The sequence below is a fragment of the Chlorocebus sabaeus genome, chromosome 13 (genome assembly GCF_047675955.1).
Source record: "Chlorocebus sabaeus isolate Y175 chromosome 13, mChlSab1.0.hap1, whole genome shotgun sequence".
Lineage (NCBI taxonomy): Eukaryota > Metazoa > Chordata > Mammalia > Primates > Cercopithecidae > Chlorocebus > Chlorocebus sabaeus.
Window position 1 is genome coordinate 61183300 of NC_132916.1, and position 16308 is coordinate 61199607.

At 35.9% G+C, this 16308-nt stretch overlaps 1 protein-coding gene across 3 annotated transcripts in view; it reads right to left on the minus strand.

Moving 5' to 3' along the window:
- MAP3K5 (mitogen-activated protein kinase kinase kinase 5) overlaps positions 1–16308 on the minus strand; it is a 242746-nt gene that overhangs the window by 110538 nt on the left and 115900 nt on the right. For all 3 annotated transcript variants that reach the window (XM_073022499.1, XM_073022497.1, XM_073022500.1), the window contains one exon: positions 2270–2382. In XM_073022499.1, coding sequence (XP_072878600.1) covers positions 2270–2382 — 113 coding nt within the window. The remainder of the gene's footprint in view (positions 1–2269; positions 2383–16308) is intronic.

A 16308-nucleotide genomic window follows, 5' to 3' on the forward strand; every position in this document is an offset into this window, starting at 1 on the left:
AAATGAAATTTAGAATAAGTACATTTTCAAACCATTGTCATTGCTCTGCCTACATATGCAAATCAGTGTCAATTCCTGCAATAATTTAGAGGTTTCAACAAAACCTCACCTTGAGTTAAAGAACAGAACCATAAATGTATGACTGTATCAAAATAGAACATATATACTGAAAAAATATCTATCTATTGTATATCAATAAAAACAATAAAAAAGCAACAAAAGAGCAATAAAAATATTTTTAGAACACTGATATAGGGGTTTTGGCTACCATAGAGTTTTTTAGTCTTAGACACAAAATTTTATTATAATCATAATTTCTGAAAAGCACAAACTGCAATGTACCTTCTCTGATTTCATTGAACCAATCAAAAGAGTTATTTCAGGCTGGGCAAGGTGGCTCACACCTGCAATCCTAGCACCTTGGGAGACCCAGGTGGAAGGATCTCTTGAGCTCAGGAGGTTGAGATTGCAGGGAGCCATGATCATGCCAGTGCACTCTGGCCTGGGTGACAGAGTGAGACCTAGCCTTAAAAATAAATAAATAAACAAAATAGCACAGGTTTTTGAAAAAAGCACCAGGAAAGCACAATCTAAGCCAGCCTGGGCAACATGGCAAAATCTCATCTTTACAAAAAATACAAAAAAATTATCCCGGTGTGGTGGTACATGCCTGTAGCCTTAGCTACCCGGGAGGTTGAGGTGGCAGAATCACCTAAGTCTCGGGGGTCAAGGCTGCAGTGAGCTGTGATTGTGCCATTGTGCCCTGAGCAGCAGAGTGAGACTCTGTCTCAAAAGAAAACAACAAAAAACGAATTATTTCAAACAGACCTTTCTGCCTTTAATACTACTGCTATCCCACAGTATAAATATTTTATCATTCTTTTAGTCTGGGCATTTAAAAACATAAACAAATAAACATTCTGACTTTAGTTAGCTTCAAAGATTCTCCAGAACATTACATATAGATATGAGCTCTTCCGAAATAATGTGTTTTTTTTGTTTGTTTTTTTTTTTTTTTTTTAAGTCTAGGATTCATTTCTCTTTAAGAAAAGTAAAAAGAAATTCTCCAGTTAAAGTGGGCCAGGTGCAGTGGCTCACGCCTGCAATACCAGTACTTTGGAAGGCTGCGGCAGAACTGCTTGAAGCCAGGAGTTCAAGACCAACCTGGGCAACACAGTGTGGCCACGTCGCTATAAAAAATGGTTTTTTTTTTAATTAGCCAGGTGTGTCAGTGCATGCCTACAGTCCCAGCTTCTTGGGAGGCCAAAGTGGGAGGATCGCTTGAGCTTAAGAATTCGAGGCTGCAGTGAGCTATGATCGCACCACTGCACTCTTGCCTGGGTGACAGAGTGAGACTCGGTCTCTAAAAATAAATATTTTTTTTTAATTTTGAAGAAAAGAATTTTTCTACAATTCATAGCTTCACTAAGCTGAACGTGTTATTTTTTCCCTACGAAAAATAAGACTGAATATTTCTATGTCTGTAGTAACTCCTAAAAGAGTTGGAAAGGTTCTCTGAAAGGAGATGGTTAGACACCCAACAGAGCAAAATATGACTCCCATAGACAGGATTCCAGTATCCAGAATCTTTAAAAAATGTGAGCAAAGCCAAAACCAAGAAAATCACTCGAAATTTGTTCACTAAGATGCCCTAACTTCTTTAAATCCCCAGGGAAAGGCAGCAGATGAGATAATGTCTACAGATAAAAGGGACAAAAGCACATTCTGTCGATGGCTATGATTCAAAGACGGTCCTAGGAGCATAGTTCCTACCAAGACCACCATTTGCTTAACCTATTGCTCCTGGTGCTTTGGGAGGCTCTTCCCCCAACACCAGTGAAATCATAGAGACAGGTGTGCTTGAGAAACAGATAAAGGAAATAGCAGAAGTTTTTGAAGAAAAGCACCACGAAAGCACAATCTAAAATAGGAAATAGTCCTGATGTCTCACAAAACACTAACGTTATTTGGGAGTTAGGGGCTGAATGCGGAACTCACATCCTCAATATTAGTTTGAGCTAGAATATTAACCAGGGGGGCTTTTAGAGACAGGTAAGAAAAACTAAGAACTGAATTATGTCCTAATATCAGGATTCTGTACAATAGTATGAAATACCAAACAAGGAGGTATAATAAGCCTTTTTTTTTCTCTCTTTAGGAAGTATGAAAAGACAGAAAGCAAAAAATTTATCTATTCAGGATTCTTTTTCTTTGCACCAAGTTGGGCCTAGTTTCTTGATTTCCATGTAAAATATCAAGTTATAATTACCAACTTTCCGGAGCTCAAAGGAAGATTCAAACTGGTGCCCAGCTGCCAGGAGGAGGACCGCATAATTAATTCCTGACTGTAGTGTTGGCTCAGATTCAAATGCCTTTTTGAACCTATAAAAAAACCACAAATGTACAAGTTAACTTTCTCAATCATGAAACCCTGGGTGTGTAATAGCTTCTGTTTGTATAACTCCAATGCCTGAGCAAGTAAAAATATTGCACTGGCCTTCACCCCAGAATCTGGTGTGCTATTAGCACTTAACGCTTCAGAAACTGCTTATCTTTGTTCACAGTTCTATTGCTTTCCCCCACTTAGCTCACCCTCAACCTACCTAGTAACCCTAGTCTTTTAAAAAATCCTGTCTTCAATCATCTACCAGAAATATATGAATGTGAAAATTTAGTTACAAGGGCACTTGTTACAAGATGAAAAATTACTCTAAATATCCAATATTATACAGTGTAATATGAAATAACATATATTCCAAATGTTAGAAAGCAATGTAGTCATTTATGTTGTAGAAGCATGTTAAAAGTCAGAAGAAAACTAGTGTTTCCAAGTAAAATGTAGCTGTCTACTTGGAAGCCATCATTCAGGGTATGTGTGTGTGTGTGTGTGTGTGTGTGTGTGTGTGCAATAAACATTTAAAAATGAGAACCCTGCACATATTTTTTAAAGTAGTTTTTAAAAACTCTTAAAAATATACAGAGCACTGAGGAGGTAACATACTGAAATGATCAATTCCATAAGAATGATATAAAAATGAAATAATGTCAATTATAGGATGAAATTAAGAAAAGCAGAGATTGTGTCTCTACATACTAATTTTGGCTCAGAGAGTTATAAAAAGACTTTTCTGAATATGCATAAAACTGAGTATCAACCTTTGAAAACACTTCAATATTTAAAAGGACTTCAGTGTTTGGATATTTACTTTATTTTCAAGGTAATGCTTCCTAGGATACATTTAAGGGTTTCCTAACATGCATCATTAAACAGGCAATGATAGTCAATATAATTTCACTTAGGGGTATGTAAAATCAGAAAAATAAAATAAATGCCCTAGTGACTAAGAGGAACTGCCTGAGGCCAATGCATGAAAAATGAAACTTTTCTGTTTAAAAAAATCATGCTGAAGAAAATATAAGAACTAAATATCTAACAAATGACCATTTGATGATACCAAAAAAGGTTATGTGGGAAGAAATACATTACAATTCCAAGATAAAAGCATTCTCACCTAAGTCATAACTGTGTAAATAAAAGACAGGAATACTAAACATAGTGATAGGTACGATAGTGTATATTGTAGGCACAATACGTGTATATTCTTGGCTTTTATACATACTCAAAATTTTCCATAATTTAAAATAAATTAAACATCAAATGAAAACAAAAAATACATTTTTCTGAATATTGAGGACCATGTCTCTTTTTTAAAGGTCTTGCTCTTTAAGTAGAACAAGCATCTCTGAATGGAAGCAAAAATAACTATGAATCTTAACTAGTTGGCTCTGATAGTTATGTACCTGTGGAATAAAAAAAAAGGTACCACTGCATCACTATAGGTGATTAAAAAGCATATTTTAATGTTTCCAGAAGTATACATGTTTCCATTCTAAAATGAAAGTATATACACCTAGACTACAGATACTCAAAACTATATCAAGGCAAGTCACAACTTACAGGTCAACTTACAAGTCTTAGACTAACATAAGTCTCAAAGTTCTTTGTCTTTGTTCAGAGGCAAGTATAGTGTCCCAACAAAAAGGATTTAGGAGAAGAAAGAAGTAGACACTTCCCTTTCTACCAATTATGTAGACACTTCCCTTTCTGCCAATTCATATCAAGATACATAATATTTTTCATTAAATACATTATTGAATTTTCCCTGAAACCAAAGAACATGAAAAGCCTCTCTTAAAGATATGAAAAGGAAGATGCAAAAATGAAGACATATCAAAATCAATCAATAAATATTGGCGAATATCTCCTATGTGCCAGAGCCAACCCAAATGAATATTTGGGTTTATATCTGTTTTTCTGTTGCCACAAACAATATATATATTTGTATTTTAAATGAAAATATAAATACCAATAAAATTAATAATTCACATTTTTCTCAAGCTCCCCTCCATCCATGAGACTAAATTGAATACCGTATTGAGGAAAAAGTCCTAATGTTTTCTGGAGCTTAAAAGAGCACAGAGGTATATTACAAAAGAAATAAAATCCTGTCATATATCATTAGTATACCACTGCAGGAAGTGGGAATTCTCCCATACTGTAAAAGCAAAGAAGTACAGTATTCTTGGCAGAAAATTGCCAATATCAAAACTATAGAATTTTTGTTTGTTTGTTTGTTTGAGATGGAGTTTCGCTCTTGTTGCCCAGGCTGGAGTACAACGACACAATCTCAGCTCACTGCAACCTCTGCCTCCAGGGGTCAAGCAATTCTCCTGCCTCAGCTTCCTGAGTAGCTGGGATTACAGGCATGTGCCACCATGCCCGGCTAAATTTGGGTTTTTTTTTTTTTCAGTAGAGACAGGGTTTCTCCATGTTCGTCAGGCTGGTCTTGAACTCCAGACCTCAGATGATCCGCCCACCTTGGCCTCCCAAAGTGCTGGGATTACAGGTGTGAGCCACTGCACCCGGCCAACTATAGAAATTTTTTAAAACTATGTATACCTCTTAACAAAACAATTATACATTTGCAAATTTATACCATGAAAAAATATTAAACATGTAATCAGAAGTTTCATTACAAGGGCATTTGTTACAAGATGAAAAATTACTCTAAATGTCCAATAATACTATAAAGTATAATATGGAACAAAATATTATACAAATGTTGGGAACCTACATAGCCATTTATATTGTGGACAAATATTAAATGTGAGGGGGAAAACTTGTGTTTCCAAGTAAGACGTAGTTGTCTACTTGGGAGCCATCACTCCTGCTTCAGTAACTAGGGGGAAATAAGAACACATATCAAAAACACATTTTTGCGGACACTGGAGATCTATGGAAGCAACAAAAAAATCACTGAAATAAATTCCAAAGAGGGAAGTGGCCTTCCAAGATGAGCTGAATTGCCGTTGTCTTTCATGGGGGCATTTGCTGATTCTGATCCTAAGATTAGGCTTGGGCTTGGCATGGGCAGAAAAACTCTGTCTATTTTAAACTTTACCAAGGAAAAGAAAAACTAGTGGATTTCTTGATAATTGTGTGGTTTGGCATGACAGAATGAAACCTGGAAGAGCCCCAAATGTGTGGCTGTTTTCTTCACAGGACATTTGTTGAATGCTGAGTTGTACAGGAGGCTAGGGCGTGGAGTAGAGCTGGGATGACAGAGTGAAATCTCCTGAGTGTTTAGGAGAAAAGTCCCACTAGGGAAAGGAGTCTACAACAACCATAGGAAAAAAGTCTCCCCTTTAAGAAATTTACCACATTTTGGGCTGGGTACACTGGCTCCCAGCCCTTCGGGAGGCCAAGGTAGGTGGATCACTTGAGGTCAGGAGTTCAAGACCAGCCTGGACAACATGGTGAAATCCTATTTGTACTAAAAATATAAAAATTAGCCAGACATGGTGGTATGTGCCCCTAGTCCCAGCTACTTGGAAGGCTGAGGCAGGCAAATCACTTGAACCCTGGAGGTGGAGGTTGCAGTGAGCCAAGATTATACCACTGCCCTCCTGGGCAACAGAGAAAGACTGTCTCAAAAAAATAATAATAATAAAATAAAGAAAAGAAAAATAAAAAAGAAATCTATCAAATTGTGGAGAATAAAGAGCTAAACACAAAACTCCTAAGGACAGATATGAAATATCCCACAGTATTTAATGGATAAGAAGATAGAAATCTGCCTGCCTATCAAATAGAAGTTCAAGAGGGTCACAGCTAACAAGCAGAGACAAAATAGAAACAGACAAGGTCAATGAAAACAAAAACCCAGACCCAACCCGACTCAACTGCATTTGTTGAGGTAATCAGCTTCTTACCCTATCTGGCTAACAGAGGAAAGGGAAAATCTCTGTGAGTGAAAATAAAATCATCTCCAAGTCTCAATAATTTTTTAATACAAAACGTCTGGGATACAATAGAGAAACATGAGACATGCAAAGAGCCAGGAAGTTGTGACCAATAAACAAGAGCAAACACAGACAAGAAAAGCTGACCTACAGATAATTCGGATACTGGAGTTTATAGACAAGGACTTTAAGATAATTATGACAAATATGGTAAAGAATATAGAGAAAAAGATAAAATGGATAAAAGATATAAACAACTTCAAAAGAGAATCAGAATCAAAGAAATCACATAATCTAGCACCAAAACATACAATACCTGAAAACAAGAATTCAATGTATGGGCTTACAAGTTAATTCAACAAAGTGGAAAAACAATTTTGGTGAACTACCATCTATGTCAATAGAAGGTATCTAAACTGAAGCAGAGATATAGAAAAAAAAAAAAGAAAAAAGAAAGAAAACACACACACACACAACAATAAAGCATAAGAAACAGAGGAGACACAGTTAAATGGTCTAACCTATGTATCACTGTAGCCCCGGATAGAGAAGAAAGAGAATATGGAGCACAAGAAATATGTGAGATATAATGGATAAAAACATTTCAAAACTGATGAAAACATCAACCCACAGATCCAAGAAGCTCAGCAAAACTCAAGCAGGATAAAATAAGATAATTATAGTCTAAATGCCAAAACATGTTACCAAAATCCAAAAACACAGTGGAAAATCTTTTAAAATCAGCCAGAGAAAAAAGATACATTACTTTCAAAGGAGCAATAAAATTGATAGTAGACTTTGCCATACAAACTCTGGAAGCCAGAATACAACATAGCGACATCTTTAGAGTAATAAAAGAAAAAAAAAAAAGCCTAAAAAAGATATTTTCAGACAAAAACTGGGAACTAGTTGCCAGCAGATCTGAACTATAAAAAAATACTAAAAGTGCTTCAGACTAAAGGAAAATGATTTCATTTGGAAGCACTGAACTTCAGAAAGAAAGAGCATTGGAAAGAGTAAATATGTGACAAGGTCTAAAATATAAAAATTATTTAAAATCTATTGATTATTTAAACGGCTCCAAGTTTCTTTCCTTGTTTAGGAAGCAGTAAAATACAAAATGTAAGGTAGACTATAAAAGTAAAGGATGCAGGTTGTAATCTCTAGGGAATACTCAAAGAATAATATGAAAACTATTACTACAGTGCTAATGTAGCAGAAAATGTAATACTAAGTTAATAAAAATAAAGCAAGAATTGAGGACTAAAGGAACAAAAAACATGTAAGACAAATACAAAATAAATAAGAGAAATAGTCAATACTATTGATATAACCCCAACTATTAGTTACCACATTAAATGTAAATGATCTAATCATTCCTAATAAAAGAGATTTTTCAAATTGAACTGAACAATAACAGCAAAAAAATGCAATTATATTCATTTTAAAAAGGCACACTGTAAATACAAGTTGAGTAACCCTAATCCAAAAACTTGAAATCTAAAATGCTCCAAAATCCAAAACTTTTTGAGTGCTGATGTGATGCTCAAAGGAAATGCTCATTGGAGCATTTCTGATTTCCAATTTTCAGATTAGGGATGCTCAACTGGCAATTATAATGCAAATATTCCCAAATTCAAAAATATAAAAAAATCAAAACACTTCTGGTCCCAAACATTTTATATAGAAAAGATACTTAACAAGTATTAGGACACAGGTAGGTTGAAAGTGAAATGATGCATAAAGATGTATCATCCAAATATTAAATAAATGTTATTATAGGTTAATATCAGACAAAATTGACTTTAAGATAAAAATTATAAGAGAAAAAAGGAAGGTTTCATAATGATAAAGAGGTAAATTCAATAGGAAAATGTAATAGTCCCAAATGTACCTAATAGTATGGTTTCAAAACATATACAGAAAAAATGGACAGAACTAAAAAAGCAGACATACAAATCTACAATCATAGGTAGAGATCTTAAAACACTCTCAGTGATGATCAAACAGACAAAAATTATCAGTGAGGATATAGATTTGAATAACATTATTAGCCAAGTTAATCTAACTGACTTACATGGAACACTACACCTAACAACTGTGTACCATATTCTGGGCCATAAAGTCCTTCTCAACAAATTTCAAAGGACTGAAATAATGAAAAATGTGTTCTCTCACCACAATAGAATTAAACCACAGAACAATAAAGAAAGATATATTTGGAAATTGGGCAACTCAGTTCATAACCCAAAGGTCAAAGAAGAAATCATACTGAAAATTAGAAGGCATTTAAACTGAACTCTATATATATGTTGTTAGATATGAAGTAATGAAAGTCTAATAGATAAAATGTCTGGGATGCAGAACAAATTATACCTTTAAATGTAGACATTGGAAAAGGAGCAAGGTTGAAAAATCAATGCTCCAAGCTTCCATCTAGTAAACGAACAGCGTGTCATCTTCAAAGTAGAAGGAAGGGTATAATAAAGAAAAGAGCTGAAATCAGTGAAATAAAAAGCAAACATGCAATAAAGAAAATAGTGTCAAAATGTGGTTCTTTGCAAAAATTAATAAAATTGATAAACTCCTAGGCAGACTTCTCATGAAACAGAGAGAAACAAAAATTACTGCTAAGCCCTCATAAACAAAAAGAGGGGCATCAGTACAGATGATATGAGCATTAAAAGCAAAGTAAAGGACATTTCGAACAACTTTATGCCAATAAATATAACAACACGGGTATAATGAAAAAATTTCTTAAAATCACATGTAAGCATGACACAAGAAAAAATGGAAACTCTGAATAGCTCCATATCTGTTAACAGAATTTATAATAATCTAAAATTCTTCTTTTTATTGTCTATCTGCTCCAAGAGAATGTAAGCTCTGTAAGAGCAGGAACCTTATCAACCTTGCTGACCAATGGATCTCTGGTACTTGAATAATCAGAATACCTGACATGCTGCAGGTGATTATGAAATACTTGTGAAATGAAGAAAGAATGCATCCACTTCCTACCAAGAACCAGGCTGAGATTACTGGTAAATACGTCAGCTCATACAAGATACAAATAATCTTTTAACTTCCGTCAGTGATCTCAACTCTGATCTTGATAAAACCTATTACTAGAAACTACATCCTTGGACCACCTTAAACAAGTGAATAGGGTATAACTTTCACTGTGTTACATTATTCACTGTGTTACATCTTAATGTTACTGGAGTCCAAAACTTCAATAAAAATATTGATGATGATGTTTATATAGCTTTTATTGATTGATTGTTGTTTATGTAGATTTTATTTACACAGGGTCTGTCATGAGAAATTCCTTTAATTTACTGCGAGGGAGAGTTTAGCTTCCTCTGAATAATCGGTATATGATTTTTTTTTCACTCTATTACTAAAAAGCATATTGGCTTGAAGCTCAGTCATAGCAAGCATGTTGATCCTTATTATTGCCATATTTACATTCTCTAGTTTCTTTGTGTTAATTTTCATATATATTTTATCATTTTGTTAATTTTTTTTTTTTTTTTTTGAGATGGAATCTCGCTCTGTCACCCAGGCTGGAGTTCAGTGGTGCGATCTCAGCTCACTGCAACCTCTGCCTCCCGGATTCAAGCGATTATCCTGCCTCAGCCTCCTGAGTAGCTGGGATTACAGGTGCGTGCCACCACGCCTGGCTAATTTTTGTATTTTTAGTAGAGATGGGGGTTTCACCATGGTGGTCAGGCTGGTCTCGAACTCCTGACCTTGTGATCCACCTGCCTTAGCCTTCCAAGGTGCTGGAATTACAGGCATGAGCCACTGCACCCGGCTCATTTTGTTTGTTTTTCTAAGACTCAAACTTGATTTTACAAATGTAGATGTTAAAATAATGATGATATCCATTTTAACTGAAGAAGCTGTCTCAGACATTTTAGGGTAAGAGTGTCACAGTATCAAACAACTTGCGAATCCCAGTGGCTTGCAACTCCTGTTCATGCTACATATCTGTGTCATGAACTCTGTGTCATGGTTCAGCTCTGCTCCACATTGTCTTCCATCTGGGATCCAGCCTGAAGGAGCAGCCTTCTTGTGGGAATGGCCAAGGAAAAAGTACATGTGGTACAATCACAAAATTGCTCTCAAAGCTTCTGCTCAGAATACACATCAATCAAGACACACAACCAAGTCTGGTGTCATGGGTGGGAATATTTAATCTTCCTACAAATGAGGACAGTGTATTTCTAACAATAATACAACAGCATAGATTATAGTCTCTATCAAAGAAAGCTGTGATTAACATCAAATGGTAAAAGAATCAATAGTAGCTGCCTCTGATTACTGAGCACCTACTAGGTACAAGGCACTGAATGAGACATTTCAGGCATAATACTTCTAATTCTGACAACTCTTTAAAGTAGGGGGAATTCCTTGTCAACATGAAAATTGAAGCACAGGAATATTAAGTTATGCAGTGAGGAAGTGGTCAAGCAGGAACTCTACCCAGTTCTCCTGGATTCCAAAGCCTAGGCCCTTTTCTTTGTATGGCTCTGCCTACCCTTTGGTTTATACTAACAATTTTTGTAGTTCCTTTTCATTGCTTTCTGGGAATTTTTTGTTTTTGTTTTTATAAAAGGGAGTTGAATGAAACAGGAAAAATAAAAATGAGAAATAAATGAGAGAATTGCTTTTATATTAAGGATAAGGCTTGTATTCTATATACAACAGAAACAGATACTGATATATTCTAAAAAGAACGGTGTTTTTCACAATCTATTTGATCAGTCTCATAAAACAAAAGACTAATACTTCAAAAAGACTTACATGGCAATACTGCTGAAATGCACCCATAAAAACACACCAAACAAGAGTTTTATATTGTTGAGAATATTACAGTTTAGCAAGAGGATACGTAAATATGAACAATATGTAAGTCTATACATAAAGAAACCTATAAACAATGATTAAAAGTGCAAAACTATCTATAAAGATAGATAAAAGGATGAAGCTGAATTAGATAAGACTTTAAGAAGGAAATAAATCTTAGGGAACTACACATTTACATCTTAAGAGAAATTTAGTGCCTATCTTTGAGTAACCATACGAAGTTATTTCCACTCCTGTTGATTTTTTTTTTTTTTAATTTTAGCACTAAACATTTGTTGAAAGGGGCAAATAATATATATATATATTTTTTTGAGATGAAGTCTCACTCTGTCACCCAGGCTAGAGTGCAATGGCGCAATCTTGGCTCACTGTAACCGCCGCCTCCCAGGTTCAAGTGATTCTCCTACCTCAGCCTCCCGAGTAGCTGCGACTACAGGCATGCGCCACCACACCCAGGTAATTTTTGTATTTTTAGTAGAGATGGGGGTTCACCATGTTGGTCAGACTGGTCTCGAACTCCTGACCTCAGGTGATCCACACACCTCGGCCTCCCAAAGTGCTGGGATTACAGGCATGAGCCACCGCACCCAGCCAAAAGGGGGTAAATGATTTGCATTATTTAATTCATTATTTCATTTAAAAGTTGAAAACTTTTCTTTCAAGCTTTCAAAGCAATAGGTTTCTGTTCAAGAATTGCCTTATGATTAGTACTATATTTTTCACCTGATTGCAAACTAGCTTAAAAGCAGTTAAGTCCTTGAATATAGAGTGAGTGAAGTCTTCACAAAAAAGACTTTTCACTTTTCACATCTCACATCTGCACTGATATGTTCAACAGAAATCAAAAATAAAGAAAATATTTTTGAACTGATTATTTCTAGCTGGAATATCTACTTTCCAACAAAGAAGACACTGAGCTGAAGTCAAGTTCTTGCTATTTTTCATTGTTGTGATATAACAGCTGTGATTCTTTCTATGAGACACAAAGGTAATTAAATTAGAATTTCATGGTGTTTTTTATCTCTAGGGATATTTCTGAAATTAACACTCATAAAATAACTCAGAAACAAAGCAGGACAGCATGTGAAGAAACTAATGCTGAATCACCCTGCTGTTGTGATCTGCTGGTGGGGGTATAACCCTCCAATTCAAACTACTTATTTGTGTATATATCTTCTTATAATAGAAAACTCGTGAACAAAATAAAAGAACCCCAAGTTCTAACTGTGTTTTTCCAGTCCTTTTACCACGCACATATTTTTTTCCCAAGAAAAGAGAATCACACTATTTTTATGATCTGCTGTTTAACTGATGAAATATCATGATGCATGTTACTATTAAACATTTTTCAAAACCACAATTTTCTTCTGGGCATATACTTAAAATAATTGAAAGTAGAACCTTAAAGAGATATTTATACACCAATGTTTAAAGTAGCATCATTTATAATAGCCAAAAAAGTTGGCAACAATTTAAATGTCCATCAAGAGATGAATGGATAAACAAAATGTGGTATAAACACACAACACAGTTATTATTCAACCTTACAAAGGAAGGAAATTCAGACACATGCTACAACACGGAGGAAGATTTGAGGGCCTTACACTTAGCAAAATAAGACAGCCACACACACACACAAAACCCAAACCAAATATGACACCACTTACATGAGGTACTTACAGTAGTCAAATTCAGAGAGATTTAAAGAAAGACAGAAAATGATGGTGCCTAGGGTCGGGGAAGGAGAGAATGGGAAGTTGTTGTCTAACAGATACAGAGTTTTAGCTGCGCAAGATAAAAAAATTTTCTGTGGATGGATGGTGATGATAGTTGCATAACAATATGAATGTACTTAATGCCACTAAACTGTACACTTAAAATGGTTAAAATGGTAAATTTTATGTTACATATATTTTACCACCAAATTTTGAATGAATGATACCCCATCCTTTGTAAATGTGATTCTTTGCTTAACAACTTCTCTATTTTTGGATATTTAGATTTCTTCCAACTTTTTGTGAAGTTCAGTGTCATGAACACCATTGCAGATTTTTGTTTCTATGTCTACCATTTCTTTAGGATAGTTTCCCAGTGACAGAACTGGATCATAGAACATGAATGATTTCAAAGCTCTTGATGCACAATGCCAAACTGCTTTCCAGAAAGGTCTTTACCAATTCACATTCTCAAGAGCGGTGTAGGAGGGTGACTTTTACAGCGCACCCATGCCAAAATAAATTATTCTCATCTTTGCCAATTGATTGCAACAAGAAAGAATAGCTCAGGATTCTAACTTGCTCTAATTTGATTACTCTTAAGGGTGAACAGTTTTCATATGTTTATGATGCGTGTACACTTATTCTTGCAATAACTGCCCCAATTATTTAAAAAGAAATGCAAACCCATATTCTGAGAAGGTTGGAAAGATGGGAAGAGATACACTTGGAAGAGCTCTGAAGGGGAAGTGGGGATAGGGGTTTAGATTCAATCTTTGAGGCTATGAAGAACAGTAAAGACTTAGGAGGAAGGAAGTGACAACAATATGGAGAAAATCTAAATATTTCATGCAAGGTTAAAATTTCATGCATTGGTTAATACATTAACCAATTATGATTAATCTATGCTGTAAGATGGATCCACTAAAGCAGAATCTCCAGGGGCAAAGAATTTCACATTGCTGAAAAATTCTCTAAGTAATTCTGATGTTCTCAGCCAGATTTGCAAACAATCACTTTGGTTCACTAAATGAAATCACTCCTATTCTTCCATATTCTCCTTCCTTTTCAGTATAATGCTTGACAAATATCTAGTTCTCTCCCTCATTCCTCTAATAACTGAATTACATAAAGCAAGCCTTAGTTTCTCTCCTTAGGTGCTCCTTCTTTGTTAGTCAATTAGGAAACCGCTACAGAGACATAGTAAATACTCATTCTGGCCGTGTACAGTGGCTCATGCCTATAATCCCAGCACTTTGGAAGGCTGAGGAAGGATCACTTGAGCCCAGGAGTTTGAGATCAGGCCTGGGCAACATAGGGAGACACCCATCTCTAGAAAAAATTTGAAAAATCAGCTGGGTGGTGGTGCACATGGGTAGTCATGGATACTTCAGAGGCTGAGGCAGAACGATAGTTTGAACCCAGGAGGCTGAGGCTGCAATAAACCACAGTCACAACACTGCACTCCAGCCTGGGTGACAGAGTGAGACCTTGTCTCAAAAAAAAAAAAAAAAACACGCCTGTAATCCCAGCACTTTGGGAGTCCGAGGTGGGCAGATCACGAGGTCAGGAGATTGAGGCCATCCTGGCTAACACAGTGAAACCCCGTCTCTACTAAAAATACAAAAAAAAAAAGAAAAAAAAATATTAGCCGGATGTGGTCACAGGTGCCTGTAGTCCCAGCTACTTGGGAGGCTGAGGCAGGAGAATGGCATGAACCCGGGAGGCGGAGCTTGCAGTGAGCCGAGATCGCGCCACTGCACTCCAGCCTGGGTGACAGAGTGAGACTCCATCTCAGAATAAATAAATAAATATATATATATATTTTACATATGTATATATAATTCTTAGACCTCAACTTGGTCATGCCATAACACAGCTTCATCCAATCCATCGTCTGCTGAATGTGCTTTAAATCAAGGTCAAAGCTTCAGACCAATGTTCCAGGGCACTTGTTTACAAAGCAACTATGGACACGCTGTGTGTTTTACCCAAGTTCCTAGGTCATTCTGGAACTAGTGATCCGTTAGGAACCCTGTACATCTGGTCACCAATGAGCTGGTGTCATGCTGAGTTACTAAGAACTCTTCAGGCCTTGAGTTCTAAAAATAAAAATCAACCAAAATTTGGGGACTCATATAACAGACACAATAAAGGACTAAGCAAAAATAATGTTAATGCAACTATGGTGAGATAAAACTCTGGAGGTGGGGAGAGAGGGGGAAGGAGGGTGGTAAAAATGAAGAGAACACTGAGAAACAACTCGAAGCCAAGACAAAGGAAACAAGGCTAATCTGGCAAACGGAAAATCGACATTGCTCTTTATTTGTCTGTTGATTAGTTTGTTATATAACTCTTCCAAAGTAGAGCCAACCCCATTAATAATGTAAAAACTAAATCTTTATTAGGCACACATTACTGTTTGAATAGCACTGTCACTGACGTAAAAGAAAATTAGTTGATAAGGCCAGGCTCGCTGTTCTTCCCCAAGTTACTATGGAAAAATGAACATACTAATGCTAAAAGCAGACTTAATGCTTTTAATTTCCTGGTTATGGATCTTTTCTGGCATTATAACAAGAAAGACATGATTATGCTAATACAGTACAAACACCTAATTTCCTTTCGAAGTTCTCAAAATGACTTCATATCTTCCCTTAAGAACAAGAACACCATTTTCTGCAAAACCAAATGTGATTTCAGGCAAGTACTACCTATCCTACATGGCGCCACAATAGCCCTGATATATGAAATTCAGACAGGGCCTGTGTAAAAATTACAGATTCTATACATTTTCCCTCATTAGCTAAAATGTTTAGCTATATCCAGAAAGTAAAAAAATGACTTTTGGAAATATTTTATAACAAGGGAAATTTAATAGAGTCAATGTTCATTTTGAACATGGATAAATATATCAAATATGTAAAGAAATACAAAATGGGGGGGCAGAAAAAAATACAAAATTATTCACTAAGGATGTATTATACACCAAGGATATAACACTAAAGGCTTACTAAATTTCAGGACTTTAACATATGTTGTTTTATTCAATCCTCACAACAAAGCACTCATCCCAAAGAGATTAGTCTAAACCGATTGTAATAATCCCATCCTCTTTGCTAGTGATTTGTGTAGTTTGGGGCTGATGAAATACTAGAAGCATGAAGGCATAAAGAAAGTCTGGAGAGGGTTTTTACAAGCCTGTTTTCTCAGTCCTAAGAGAATGATACAGGAAAAGATTGTCTCATTTCCCCTCAACACTGGTGCAGCTAATCTGGATTGATCCTGGAAGGGCCATAGCCATCTTGCAACCCTGAGTAGGGCAGCCCAAGGTCAGAGCCACCTATGGCCATAGCAAGAAAAAGGACCTGACTGATGTCTTTCAGTTGCTGGTTCAACCTGCACTTGAGCCAGTCCT